The 15,335-nt window shown below is 47.8% G+C and overlaps 1 protein-coding gene across 1 annotated transcript in view; it reads left to right on the forward strand.

Moving 5' to 3' along the window:
* BCKDHA (branched chain keto acid dehydrogenase E1 subunit alpha) overlaps nt 1-15,335 on the forward strand; it is a 32,160-nt gene that overhangs the window by 2,518 nt on the left and 14,307 nt on the right. The window contains exons 2-6 of the mRNA XM_082263761.1: nt 6,143-6,319; nt 8,796-8,882; nt 10,403-10,511; nt 10,601-10,762; nt 14,130-14,336. Of these exons, the coding sequence (XP_082119887.1) occupies nt 6,143-6,319; nt 8,796-8,882; nt 10,403-10,511; nt 10,601-10,762; nt 14,130-14,336 (742 nt within the window). The remainder of the gene's footprint in view (nt 1-6,142; nt 6,320-8,795; nt 8,883-10,402; nt 10,512-10,600; nt 10,763-14,129; nt 14,337-15,335) is intronic.

Below are 15,335 nucleotides of genomic sequence, written 5' to 3' on the forward strand. Positions count from 1 at the left end.
AAGGGCTGAGAGCTGGTTTATACTTGCAGTTGGGGGTTTATTTACTAAAACTGGAGAGTGAAAAATGTGGTGCAGCTCTGCATGGTAGCCAATCAGCTTCTAACTTCAGCTTGCTCAATTAAGCTTTGACAAATAATCCTGGAAGCTGATTGGTTATTATGCAGAGTTGCACCAGATTTTGCACTTTCCAGTTTTAGTAAATAAACCCCCATGGTTGATCTGCATTGGACCACCCCAACTGTTCCCCCTAAGATGCCTTGATGCTTTGTGGCAAAAGTATTCCCCCCTTCCCATTCAGCAGGCGGTAATGAACACCTTGTACACCAGGGATATGCAAACTGTGGCCCTCCAGATGTTGCAGAACCACAAGTCCCAGGAGGCATAGCAAGACTCTGACAGCCACAAGCATGACACTCAGAGACAGAGGCATGATGGGACCTGTAGTTTTACAACAGTTGGAGGGCCACAGTTTGCATATCCCTGTTGTACACTAAAGCTGGATACACACTATACAATTCCCTTTGGATTTTTTTCCTTTAGATTTACCTTCAACTATGTAGTGCAAGGGCCTGTCTGATTGCATACAAATTGAAAGTTCTTAGGTTTGACCTCAGATTATATCATTTTGGTAAATCTAAAGGAAAAAAATCTAAAGGGAATTGTATAGTGTGTATCCAGCTTTAAGTGCAGCGCACACAACACACATACCAAGGCTTGTGGTTGGCTGCAATTTGAAAAGCCGTCCATAAATAATAAATGTTCTTTTTTTTCATCCAATTGTATTGCATGGGCTGCCTTACTGCAAGGCTATAATACTCTGCAGTGGATTGCTTTAGGCCCCTTTTTACACTGTAGAGTCCGTCGGCGGACTCCGTTTATCTCCGCCGATCCCCTGCTGAGCAGGCGGATGACAGCTCCGTCTCTGCTCTGTGTGCGGAAACAGAGCTGTCAGGTCCCCGCTGTTCTCTATGGGGGAATCGGATGGGAATGGCCCGTCTGTCCGTTCTCATCCAATCCAATCCGCTGGACGGATGGAAAATAGGGTTTGCATCTGTCCAGATTTGACGGACCGGATCGGATGTCAGCGAACATGTCTCTGCTGACATCCAATGCCCCATAGGAATGCATGGGGCATCCGTTCAGATCCACCTGAAAAACTGACAGGCGGATTTGAACGATCCGCTAGTGTGAAAGGGGCCTAAAGGCGCTTTTCCACTGCATGGAACCGAACGGTTCGGCTCGCTTTTGTGCTTTTCCACTGCTGGTACCGCATGGTATGGTGTAGGAACGGTTCGGTATGGTACGGCGGCGCTTTTCCACTGCATGGAACTGAACGGTACGGCTCTCAAAAACAGTACCACCTCGATTGTGGTTCCAAGAGGTACCATACCGGTACCATATCCCACAATCCTTTGCATGCAGCCACTACTAGCCACTGATTGGTCAGAGAATCCCACCCACCCCGTTGTTATCCCACCCACTTAACTTTAGTGGAAAAGCAAACCATACCGTACCGTACCGAACCGTTCCAACACCGTACCATGCGGTACCTGCAGTGGAAAAGCAAACCGGGCCAAGCAGGGCCGAGTAGAGCCGAGCCGGTACTTGCAGTGGAAAAGCCATTAGTGTGAATAGGCTCGGAGACAGTCCTACACCAAGATACAGTAATAAGTAAAAGGATTTTGTTTGTTTTTTGTTCAGAGCAAAGGATGATGCTTACATTCAATGAGAATCGTCCTTTGTGTTGGTGCTGCTCTCTTCCATCCTCTGACCCCGCCCCCCAATACTCCCAACAGCAGTAATTTTCTGGTGCTGGGGGGGGGGGGGTGTTATTATAGCTGCTGGACCCATCACACGGACTAATTAAGAGTACCGCTATGCCTGTCCTTTCCACCCCCTCCTCCTCCATTCATATAGGTTGTACTATAGCTTCCATCAGTGAAAAATTCTGTATGGATGGAGGACAAGTGGATGGATGATGGGTCCACCTCCATTCATAGAACACTTTTTATTGAAGTACAGCTTGTATGGAGGAGGGGGTGGAAAGGGTGTGATGAGACTTTCTGTTAGAGGACGGCTAGGGTCATTCTCCATGTTCCCACTGTATGTATGAATATAGTCAGCCACTCTTGCTCACTCCTGAGCTGGGTTATGGGATGTTTAGTGCGTAGAGAGCAGTGTACAGGACCGCAAATGATGTGCACTACTTGTTCTAAAAAAAGAAAAATGAGGGGGAAAGGGAGAGGTTCAGGAGCTCACATGGGGTGTTACAAGGAGGCAGAAAACACAGTAAGGGACATTAATGAGAAGTAGATTACAGGGCCATTAAGTAGTGTATGTGATTGGAATATTTTTGGAGAATAATGATGGTGTTTAGTGTCACTTTAAAGCAGAGTTCCGCCTTCCCCTCCAAAAATTAAGCCAGCAGCTACACATTCTGTAGCTGCTGACTTTTAATATTAGGACACTTACCTGTCCTGGAATCCAGCGATGTCGGCTGTTTCCATCGGCTGTCGGGTGCTGCCACTGCCATTGCCGTTAAGGGAACCCAGCGGCTTCACGGATGGGTCCCTTACTGCACATGCACGAAGCGCTGCGCATTTCTTGGCGGCGGGGAAGGAGGAGGGGGCCGAACTTCTGGGACGGACGGCCGCAGTGCCGTGTCCCGGAAGTGGGGAAGGGTTCCTGTCAAAAACAGGTACCCCCCCCCTGAAAGGAGCCAAATGTGGCACCGGAGGGGGGGGGGGGGGGAGGAAGCAAAAGAGCGGAAGTTCCACTTTTGGGTGGAACTCCGCTTTAAGCACCATTTGTGGAAACAATATAAAGAGCTCTGATGAGTGATGATGTAGTGTAGCCAATAAAGCAGAAGATGTACAGGAAGACAATATAGCCTGGCAGACATAAAATAAAATCACACAGTGACGGGTGCAGGCGTGTGCAGGATTTGTACATCTTTTTATTCCTGTATAGGCTCCATACATTAGATTGTAAGCTCTTCTGAGCAGGGCCCTCTTAATCCTCTTGTATCTTATTGTATTGTAACTGTATTGTCTCCCTCTAACATTGTAAAGCGCTGCATAAACTGCGGGCGCTATAGAAATCCTGAATAATAATCATAATAATCCATGAACTCCTATGGGAAGTGAATGTAAAGGGTGACACTGTGTATTGTGTACAGCTGTCAGCGTCCTGATAACAGGAAGGTCAGTTACTGCCAGAGGAGGCTCGTCTGCAACGTGAGCACTGATTGGCTGACTCCCAAGGGGCGTAGCGAAAGGCCGGTGTGACTGGTTTTGCCTCCTAGATAACAGAACAATGCTGCGTGTTGTGGGATGGATCGTTGGAGACGACTCGGCTACATACACAACACATGCATTGGGTTCGAAAAAACAGTTCTAGTGATATTCATGAGAAGTCATTTTGTTTTATGTTGGCTATTTACATTCTGAAATGGGAATTGCAGTTTCCCCAGCTGCCCATTCCCTATGAGATATGAATACTGAGTTTAGCAGAGACCAGCTGAGAATCAAACCATCTATGGGCAGGCCGAATGTACTTAGAGGTTGTAAACCCACTTTGAGATCTTTTACCTATAGGTGCGCCGTTAATAAGGCTTATGGCCGTAATACACAATAAGAAAGTCGGCCGAAAATTTCCGTTCAGCGAACGGTCGGCCGATATTCTACTCGTTAATGCCCAGCCGTCAATGACCGATATCGATATTGTGAACGAAAAATACAGTTTAAAAGAAATGAAAAATTCTGTTGTCTGGTTTGCGAATGAACGATATTCTATACGTTGGTGTTAAGGTCGTTCATTTGAAATCTGTAGAACATCATCACGCTGAACACTGTTTCGATGGTCAACGGTCGGGCGATATTCGGCCCATGTATGTTGGCAACGTTTTCGACCAACGAACACTTTTTCATAAGTCGGTGGTCGAATGATCGGGCGATATTCTAATCGTGTATTCTGGCCATTACCTATAGGTGCTGTAAATATCTCCTAAACTTGCACCGTTTAGGAGATGTTTACATTGCATGCAGCCGACAACGTCATTATGCGCTCTGAAGAAACGGCCGCCTGTGCCATTTCTTCAGAGCCCTGTGCCGTGACCGGCGGCTCCCGCGCGCATGCTCAGGAGTAATGTCACACGGCTTCGGCCAGTAATACAGCCGGAGCCCGGAAGGAGGACAGGAGAAGATGGATGCCGCCACCAGCACAGGCGCAGGGACAATGCAGGCTTCGTTTGCAGTTAAGTGTCACATAATGTGCTAGTATGCGATGCATACTAGCACATTATGCATTTACTTTGCAGGGGAAAAAAAACAGGAAGAGTTTACTTCCTCTTTAAGTTAATACTTTGGTACAACCAGCATGTTGGATTTTCAGATGCGATTATTGCCAGCAATAATCACTATATTCTCCCAGCTGGGACAGCTTCCGTGAACCACCCCGGTGTCCCCGTGATCCTTGTCATCAGGGAAGAAAATGATGGGAAATTCACAAGTTCTTACAGGAGCAAGAGGGGAAGGGAGCAACTGCCAATGGGGATACCTGCTCTGGTGACATCTGTCCAAGAGGGGAAGGGAGCCCTGCCAATTGGGACACCTGCTCTGGTGACATATGTCCAAGAGGGGAAGGGAGCCCTGCCAATGGGGAGACCTTCTCTGGTGACATCTGTCCAAGAGGGGAAGGGAGTCCTGTCAATGGGGAGACCTGCTCTGGTGACATCTGTCCAAGAGGGGAAGGGAGCCCTGCCAATTGGGACACCTGCTCTGGTGACATATGTCCAAGAGGGGAAGGGAGCCCTGCCAATGGGGGGACCTTCTCTGGTGACATCTGTCCAAGAGGGGAAGGGAGTCCTGCCAATGGGGAGACCTGCTCTGGTGACATCTGTCCAAGAGGGGAAGGGAGCCCTGCCAATTGGGACACCTGCTCTGGTGACATATGTCCAAGAGGGGAAGGGAGCCCTGCCAATTGGGACACCTGCTCTGGTGACATATGTCCAAGAGGGGAAGGGAGCCCTGCCAATGGGGGGACCTGCTCTGGTGACATCTGTCCAAGAGGGGAAGGGAGCCCTGCCAATGGGGACACCTGCTCTGGTGACATCTGTCCAAGAGGGGAAGGGAGCCCTGCCAATGGGGACTCCTGCTCTGGTGATATCTGTGCAAGAGGGGAAGGGAGCCCTGCCAATGGGGATGCCTGCTCTGGTGACATCTGTCCAAGAGGGGAAGGGAGCCCTGCCAATGGGGACACCTGCTCTGGTGACATCTGTCCAAGAGGGGAAGGGAGCCCTGCCAATGGGGACACCTGCTCTGGTGATATCTGTGCAAGAGGGGAAGGGAGCCCTGCCAATGGGGATGCCTGCTCTGGTGACATCTGTCCAAGAGGGGAAGGGAGCCCTGCCAATGGGGACACCTGCTCTGGTGACATCTGTCCAAGAGGGGAAGGGAGCCCTGCCAATGGGGACACCTTCTCTGGTGACATCTGTCCAAGAGGGGAAGGGAGCCCTGCCAATGGGGACACCTGCTCTGGTGGCACCTGTCCAAGAGGGGAAGTGAATCCTGCCAATGGGGACACCTGTTCTGGTGACATCTGTCCAAGAGGGAAAGGGAGCCCTGCCAATAGGGACACCTGCTCTGGTGACATCTGTCCAAGAGGGGAAGGGAGCCCTGCCAATGGGGACACCTGCTTTGGTGACATCTGTCCAAGAGGGAAAGGGAGCCCTGCCAATAGGGACACCTGCTCTGGTGACATCTGTCCAAGAGGGGAAGGGAGCCCTGCCAATGGGGACACCTGCTCTGGTGACATCTGTCCAAGAGGGGAAGGGAGCCCTGCCAATGGGGACACCTGCTCCGGTGGCACCTGTCCAAGAGGGGAATTCCCTTCACTTTGTAGCGATTTCCTCTCACTTCCTGTTTTTTCTCTAGGGCAGGAAGTGAAGCGAAATGTCCCCTTCAGGACACAGCAAACACTGACATGGGTTTTAACCATCACCCGGTCTATTACAAATTAGAAAATAAGAAGGTTTTTTTTGCTATAGATAAACTTTAATGCCTCTGTTCTGGTTAAATAAGCCATCTTATTGTTCCTGTTAGCAATTTGATCTCTATATCTTTATTTTACTTTTTCCTCCCAGGCTTCTCGCCCCCTCAGTGAATTCACATCTCTGGAGGAAAAGTCGCAGTTCCCAGGAGCCTCAGCTGTGTTTGTGGACTCTCTGGAGTTTATCCAGCCCAATGTCATCTCTGGGATTCCGGTGTATCGGGTGATGGACCGACAAGGGCAGATTCTCAACGCCAGTGAAGACCCCAATGTACGTGTGTATGCTTGGATGAGATTGCTTTTTGTTACTTAGGAGGACTTGCCATCTCCACATAACAGCTCTGTACACTTATATCAAAGCAGGCATTTGTATTGGTCCTTTTTACATGTTTGGACATGGACTAAGTATGCAGAAGCAGAGTTAAAGGAGCAGTATGGGCTTATAAAAAAAAAAAAATTAACCTACACACTCCCCTCCATGCTGCAGCATATATGTAATACTGTAGTTCTCCCACATCAGCTCTAAGGCCAAAAACTCATGACAGTTGATTGCTCAGTTCTTGGTAGAGATTCAGTTATTTGCTCTCTGCTTCTCTGCTGAAAGGAGTTGGGTGAAGCTGGCTCTGGCTCTCAGCAACACACTTAAGATCTGGAGCTAGCTCTTAGTCAGGCAACTGGGTGGATGCTGACAATATTGTCAGGATCCTACCAGAGCCTGGAGCGGCTCTGCCTCATCAATAGCTCGCAATCAACTAACTCTTGGTCAAAGAGCAAAAGTAAAGCGGACTATAGATGGATCAAAATATGTCCGATTCAGCATGGTCCGGCTGAATTTCAATCCATCTATGGCTGTTTCTGGCAGAATCGAATGATCGACTTTTCTCGGATCATGTGTGTGCTTGTTAGAAAATTTTTCTTCGATCAGCGCTGCAGCCAAATTGCTGCATTCTGATAGCAGAGGAGTCCCACTTACAGAATAAAATAACACAGCAGGGAGGATTCCTCTATGCACTGTGTGGATGGGAGAATCTGTTCAGTTTTTTTCAATCAGCCCACTGGCTGTAGAAAAATGGATCCATGTATGGCCAGCTTAGTGTACTCCTGTGACCCCCACAAGAGAAGGATGGCCAAACAAGCATTGGCAAAAATTCTGTTTTAAACATTTGTTAGACTTCACTGGTTACATGTTTGTTCCATGTATGTGACTCACTTGGTAGTGAACCAAGGTACAAGGCCTGTATCCAAGATCCCCTTTACTTTACTGATCACAAAATGATTTCTCTTCATGTCTAAAGGTAAACGTCTTTGTTACATGTACAATTTTACACATGAGACTTTAAGAAGTTGTAAAAGCAGAAGGTTTTTTTTATCTTAATGCATTAGGATAAAAATCCTTCTGTGTGCAGCAGCCTCCCCAGCAACCCCTGATACGTACCTGAGCCCCATCTCTATCCAGCGATGTCCATTGGCCGCCTGGGACTCTCCCTCCTGATTGTCTGAGACACAGCAGCGGCACCATTGGCTCCTGCAGCTGTCTATCAAAGTCAGTTAGCCAGTCAGGAGAGAGAGGGGGCAGGGCCGAAAGGCAGCTCTGTGTCTGAATGGACACACAGAGCTGCAGCTTGGGTCAGGTGCCCCCATAGCAAGCTGCTTTCTGTGGGGGCACTCAAAGGAAGGGGGGGCCAGGAGAGCCGAAGAGGAGGATCTGAGCTGCCTGTTCAAAACCACTTCACAGAGCAGGTAAGTATAACATGTTTGTTATTTAAAAACAAAAAACAAGACTTTACAATCGCTTTAAGCCTAGTACACAGGGGCTGAATGATGGGTGGCATCGTCCAGTTCAATAGAAACCGGCTGACTTTCAGGTCGTGTTCACTGCAGCGGGTCTGACAGGAGCCGACTGTTCAGCCAGCTTCTGACAAAGGGGCATGACCGAAAAAGGTCTGCCGATCGGCTTCCAATCAGCGCTCTCTTCTGTCTTTACAGATAGTCATACACTGAGATTTTTCTTGTTCAGCCCCCATGCTGAAGGAGAAAATAATCAATAGATTTCTTTATTTGCATTAAATAGGATGGAGGAATCTGAATTGCTAGCTATTGTACTCACACAGGCAGCACCCTGCTCAGTCGTTTTAGCAGGAATTAGACTAAATTTGAACCATGTATGGCTAGCCGATGGCTGTTCTTTTTAGCAAGACTCTGGTCTATTACACAGAGATAGCTGAAAAGATTACAAACATGTTCTACTTCCGCGCTCTGTGTAATGGTTTTGCACAGTGCAGCCCTGATCTTCCTCCTCTGGGGTCCCCCGCCGGCGCTCCTTGCTCCTCCTGCTTTCCGAGTGCCCTCCTAGAAAGGGCCTTGCTTGGGGGGCGGGGGACCCCCCCCTGCAGGCTTACTCCCAAGCCCCACTGCCTGAATTCGTAGACACAGACAATGGAGTTTTGCCCTGTGCCTCCTCTGTCATAGGATTTGATTGACACCAGTAGGAGCCAATGGCTCCCTCTGCTATCAGTCTACCCTGTAAAGAGAGAGAGGAGAGAATCACTGGTCTCGTGCACAGCGCTGGGTCGGGTTCGGGTAAGCATAATGGTGAGGGGGCGGGCAGGGGGTGCTGGACACAGAAGGGTTTTTACCTTAATGCAGAGAATGCTTTAATGGAAAAACCTCAAGGCTTTAGAAGCACTTTAAGCAGTACACTTTAAGCAGTAACCAGTTACAATGTTTGTTCTTATTCCTTCTTCCAGATCCCTAAGGAGCAAGTACTTAAGTTCTACCACACTATGACCCTACTTAACACTATGGATAGGATCCTGTATGAGTCTCAAAGACAGGTACGTAATTCTTTAGCTTGCATTGGGTGGGGAAGACCATACAATAGATGGAACAAGCTTATGCCTCGTACACACGCAACGATTGTTGGCTGTGAATTTTCGGCCAACGTTCGATCGGCCGATTGTCGGCTTGTTAGTATGATGCTTCCGACAACCGACTCCGACTTTTCGGCCGAAAAAAATCTGGTGTGCAGGCTATAAAATTTTTGTTGGCCGTCAACAGAATGGCCGATTTTCCGTCAGTCAGTACAGATTTCGGCAGACAAAAATCTGATGAGCAAGACTGGGCATGCTCAGAGAAGAAAAAACACACAGAAAGTAAACCAGCACATGACATCACTTCTGAAGTTGGTTTTTGTTGGCAGAGAAAATTTGTGTGCAGTCTAGAGCACATTTCAGCCAACACAACACTACTGGACAAAAGATAATCGTTGCGTGTGTACGAGGCATTAATGTTTGTTCTGCGTCACCCTGCAATGGGAAGTGTAGGCTGCATTTTTCAAAGCTCCCCCGTCTGTCTCAATCTGCACGGGGAGGAGTAAACTCCATGTGTTATATCTGCCTCATGGCTACTTTCTTTCTGTGTCACTTTGCTGTAAGAGGGACAGAATCCATGTTTCATAGCTCGCTTTTGTCTGTCATCCTGAAGTGGGAGAGACAGACTCCAATGGGGTTGATTTACTAAAACCGTAGAGTGCAAAATCTGGTGCAGCTCTGTATAGAAACCAATCAACTTCCAGGTTTTATTGTCAAAGCTTAAAGTGGAAGTAAACTTCCATTGTAGGTACCTACAGGTAAGGCCACCTGTGCCGTTTCTTCAGAGCCCTGTGCCTCGACCAGCAGCTCCTGCGCGCGGGAGTGACATCACGCGGTTTCGGCCAGTCACACAGCCAGCCGGAGTCCGCAGACCCTGGATGGAAGATGGGTGCAGATGGATGCGGCCTCCAGTAGTGACAACGAGGGCTTCGTTTGCAGATAAGTTTTACATAGTGTGCTAGTATGCAATGCATACTAGCACATTATCCCTTTACTTTGCAGGTCAGAAAAAAAAAAAGCTGCACAAAATTCTGAGTGATCCAGTTTTAGTAAATCTCCCCCCCCCATGTCTCACAGTACTGTTCTGTTTGTGTCACCCTGTGACCCTGTGCTGGAAGGGAGAGACTCCATGTCTGATAACTGTCCTCTTTCTGTGTCACACTGCATTGAGATTCACACTCTATATCTCATAGCTGTCCGCTCCTTTCTGTCTATAACAAAATGGTGGCCGTCTGCACACAGACACCGACTCCCTGTTGCATGAGTGTGAATAGACTGGGTAAAAGATGGCTTCCGCTCCTGTTCTCCACCTGTGGAGTACTCCTCAGACACGTTTCGCCCTTTTTGGGGCTTAATCATACAGGCTTCTATCTGTCACCCTGCAGTGGCAGGTACAGGCTCCATGTCTGTCTGCCCCGTTCCATCTGTGTTACCCTGTTATAGAAATACATGTACCAGTGAAATAAAAATGTATTTTGTTCCAGGGAAGAATTTCATTCTACATGACCAATTATGGCGAGGAGGGCACACATGTGGGCAGCGCAGCAGCTCTTAATGACACAGACTTGGTATTTGGACAGTATCGAGAGGCAGGTGAGCTACCTTTTTTAAATATACAATTCAATTAAAACATATAATATGTATTCTTTTTGTAACCAGTTTTCCTGTATTTTTCTTTCTAGGAGTCCTGATGTACAGAGGGTATCCTCTGGATCTCTTCATGGCACAGTGCTATGGTAATGCCTTAGACCCTGGCAAAGGGCGGCAAATGCCTGTACATTATGGCTGTAAAGATCGGAATTTCGTTACCATCTCTTCTCCATTAGCAACACAGATACCACAAGGTAAATTAAAGTAGACGGAAAGCCTTGCTTTAAATTACCTTCCTGCAATTAGTTAAACCTTATAAGGACCTCATTATGTGTAAAATGTTTAAAAGATGTTTGTTTCCACCTTTTTTCTTTAACCTCTTCCCGCCGGCCGTATACACATATGCGGCCTAAATGTAAACATTTCTGTGCTGAGAGTCCGCGCTCCCAGCACAGTTTTTCGTCAGGGATTGGAAAGCTCCCGATGCATGCTCATGATCCAGAGCTTTCCAGTCGTGACCACTGTGACTGCCAATCACAGGGGTCACACAACCCAAATGCCCGCCTCCTGGCATCAGAAGCTTTTAAATGGCCGGGGAGGCGGTGGTGGGAAGAGGTTAAAAAACATTTGCATTACATGACCGCTGGTTTATATAGGTGGGATGGCTTGTGGGCATATCTGTTTCCTTCTATTAGCGGAATTTCCAGATATGAAGTGGCTGACTGCTGGGTGTAAACAAAGGGTGGCTAAATGTTGCTGGGCAGGACAAGATGAGGGTGGGGCAAGGCTGAGTGGAGCTATGCTGTTCTGCTTCGGCTAACCATATATTATACACTGCTCCAAAAAATTAAAGAAACATTTTTTAATTGGAGAATAGCATCATGTCAATTAAATTCGTGAGATAATTGATCTGGTCAGTTAAGTAGCAGAGGGGGTTGTTAATCAGTTTCAGATGCTTTGGTGTTAATGAAATTAACAACAGGTGCACGTGATGGGCAACAATGAGATGAACTCCAAAACAGGAATGGATTTACAGGTGATGGCCACTGACATTTTTTTACCTACTCCTCTTTTCTGACTGTTTTTCACTAGTTTTGCATTTGGCTAGGGTCAGTGTCACTACTGGCAGCATGAGGCGATACCTGGACCCTATAGAGTTTGCACAGGCAGTCTAACTTCTCCAGGATGGCACATCAATACATGCCATTGCCGGAAGGTTTGTTGTGTCTCCCAGCGAAGTCTCAAGGGCATGGAGGAGATTCCAGGAGACATGCAGTTACCCTAGAAGAGCTGGACAGGGCCATAGAAGGTCCTTAACCCATCAGCAGGACAGGTATTTGCTCCTATGTGCAAGAAGGAACAGGATGAGCACTGCCGGAGCCCTATAAAATGACCTCCAGCAGACTGGTTTGAATGTCTCTGACCAAACAATCAGAAACAGACTTCATGAGGGTGGCCTGAGGGCCCAACGTCCTCTAGTGGGCCCTGTGCTCACTTCCCGGCACTGTGGAGCTCAATTGGCATTTGCCATTGAACACCAGAATTGGCAGGTCTGCCACTGGTGCCCTGTGCTTTTTTACAGATGAGCAGGTTCACCCTGAGCACATGTGACAGACGTGAAAGGGTCTGCAGAAGCCGTGGAGAACGTTATGCTGCCTGTAACATTGTTCAGCATGACCAGTTTGGTGGTGGGTCAGTGATGGTCTGGGGAGGCATATCCATGGAGGGATATCCAGACCTCTACAGGCTAGAAGACAATGGCAGAAAAGACAAAAAAGAAAAAGAAAGAAAAAGAGGGGCGCACTGACCTAGTGCATTACCATAAAACCATTTATTAAAATATTAAAAAGTGTGTACAAAGTACTCACAAAACTAGTGTGATACAACACACATCGAAAATAGCATATTCAGTCTCCAAGGTAGCCAGGTCCCAATTGTGACGAATGGGCATGCAGATGGTCGCATGGGGCTGCTGTGGCTAGGCTGACGCGTTTCAGGGGCGAGCCCCCTTCCTCAGAGCCTGAGGAAGGGGGCTCGCCCCTGAAACGCGTCAGCCTAGCCACAGCAGCCTCATGCGACCATCTGCATGCCCATTCGTCACAATTGGGACCTGGCTACCTTGGAGACTGAATATGCTATTTTTCGATGTGTGTTGTATCACACTAGTTTTGTGAGTACTTTGTACACACTTTTTAATATTTTAATAAATGGTTTTATGGTAATGCACTAGGTCGGTGCGCCCCTCGTTTTCTTTTTTGTCTTTTCTACCAGTGGTTCTGGATACCCTTGATCCTGAAGGGGGCAGCAAGACCAAACAGCTTTCTCTACATCTGAGTTTGCAGTGCACCTCTTTCTACTCCATCAGACAGCACTTGAGCGCAGGAGGTTTTGCTTTTTCTAGAAGACAATGGCACCCTGACTGCCATTATATATCTGGATAAAATCCTTGGACCCATTGTCAGATCCTACACTGGTGCAGTGGGTCCTGGGTTCCTCCTGGTGCACGACAATGCCCGGGCCTCATGTGGTGAGCATATGCAGCCAGCTCCTAGAGGATGAAGGAATTCATATCACCCAGGAAGAAACTTCATTTATTTCCTAATGTTTTCAACATTACAGTAATAATCTAAAACCAAATATAATATATTGCAGCTTACCAGTCATTAGATGTGGTGGCTGCATTAGTGTTCTTTTTTAGCCCCCCCCCCCCCCCCCCCCCCCCCCGTTTTCACTTGGTGATCTGACCAGTAACCCACCTTATTCCAGTGCCCCCATTCTGAATGAAGGCGTGCATAGGCACTTTTGGACAGCAGCACTGGTAATCTTTGGGGGAGGGAAATGTTAGGTATACTAGCAGATTATGATACACTAATAAACTGAAGCTGAACTCCAGCTAACACTTCATCAATCAGTTCCAGCAAACTGTTTTTTTTTTGTTTGTTTTTTTCCCTTTTGGGATAAAGGTTTTACATATATAAATAAAAGTCGACCATTTTAAACACTCCTGCCAGTGGTAAATGGATTTTCTCTTTCCTCTATCTGCTACATCTGCAAGAGAGCTTGTTCTTTTGAAAAACACTTACTGGCTGGATCACCAGGTGAAAATAACGGAAAGAAAGCCTTAAAAATAAAGGCATCCATTTCTGCAGCCATATCTAAGAATTGGTAAGCTGCAAAATAATAAATGTTTGGTTTAGGGTTTAATATTGCTGCTTTAAATTTACTGTTTCATCTCCTTACTTACTGGACAGTATATTGATGCTCTTTCGTTGTTCAGTGAACAGGCTGGAAGTGGGCCAGCGGCAAAGGAAGCTGCAATGCCGATCCAGGAAAATATATATATATATATATATATATCTATATGTGTCTTGACTGCCTGTGCAGTGTAGCAGAATTGTCAAAATAGCAAGTTTGGTTGAACAGAGTTTCTAATCCATTGGCTAGTAAATGTGCACAGAAATGTATGTCAGATGTATATCTAGCATTTTTTTGAGTTTTGTTTAGGACCTGTCTCCCCCCCCCCCCCCCCTTATATTTTTGTTGTTGCCATCATTCTGTACAGCACATAATGCTAGGTTTCCCATGTACAGTATATATTAAATTCTTATGATTTCCTTATAGCTGTGGGTGCAGCATATGCCATAAAACGTGAAAATGTAGATCGTGTCGTCATTTGCTACTTTGGTGAAGGTGCCGCAAGTGAAGGAGACGCCCATGCTGCATTTAACTTTTCGGCCACATTGGAGTGTCCAGTGATCTTCTTCTGTAGGAATAATGGATACGCCATATCGACCCCGACCTCTGAGCAGTACCGCGGGGACGGCATTGGTGAGTCTTACATGCGGACCACGCTGTACACCTGGATCAAAATCAGATACATTGAATGTATTCATTAACTTTATTTGAGGAGTACATTTTCTGGTGGTTGTGCTGTGCTAGTTAAGCCTTTCACTGCCAGTTCCGTACGGCCTAAAGGCCTACAGCAGTGCTTGCAGCTGGCCAGGTCTGTACGCCTTACGAACCTCATTTCTCCTTCTGCTATAAGCTCATGGTCACTTCAGTGACCATAAACGTATAATCAAATTGTTCACTAACCCTGCCCCCACTCCCGCTGCCTGCCTGTCTCCTACTGCTCTCTGTCCCTCCACCCAACCTGCTGTCCTGGCCACTAAAATGCCCCCCCCCTGCCACTGACATCCCCTCCCCAGCACATCTGTAATCCCCAACACCAGCCAATTCCCCCCCGTCCCCACCAGCACCGATCTCCGTGGTTGGATGCAATTGTCGGCTTCCCCTCCCCCGCTACCTCTCCCGCTGACAATTGCATCCATTTTGCCACAGTGCTAAAAGAAAAAAAAAAATTTAAATAGGCTCCCCCCTCTCTGATTCCTGGTATATGCAGCCTTGCTGACTGGCTCTCTCTCCACCTCCTCTCACTGGCTGCGGCCAGTGGAGGACTGGGGCAGGGGGGCAATTTCCCCCTGGGCCACTCTGATGCCCCTTAAAAAGGCTGCACTGCTTGTCTAAAGACATGCCTAAAGGATTCCTGGTAAAGAGAAGTAAAAAGTCTTTACCACTGACCTACTGAGTGCGGGTTGAAGACACCAGCATGGATGGTGTAAACTGTGCCTGAGCAGAGGCCGGTTCCAGGCCCCACTGGAGACTCTTCTGTCCCGGCCATCTCCCCCCCCCCCCCCCAACCGCCCCCTGCTGGCCAGGTCGGGAACCCGGATTCAGGCAGTAAGTGGAGAATATCTTGAGCAGGTCTTCAGCTTGGAATGGGGGTCAGGAGGAGGACGGGAAGAGGGAGAGTGGGGGGGGGGGGGG

Source organism: Pelophylax lessonae (assembly GCF_965119305.1).
Source record: "Pelophylax lessonae genome assembly, chromosome: 7".
Lineage (NCBI taxonomy): Eukaryota > Metazoa > Chordata > Amphibia > Anura > Ranidae > Pelophylax > Pelophylax lessonae.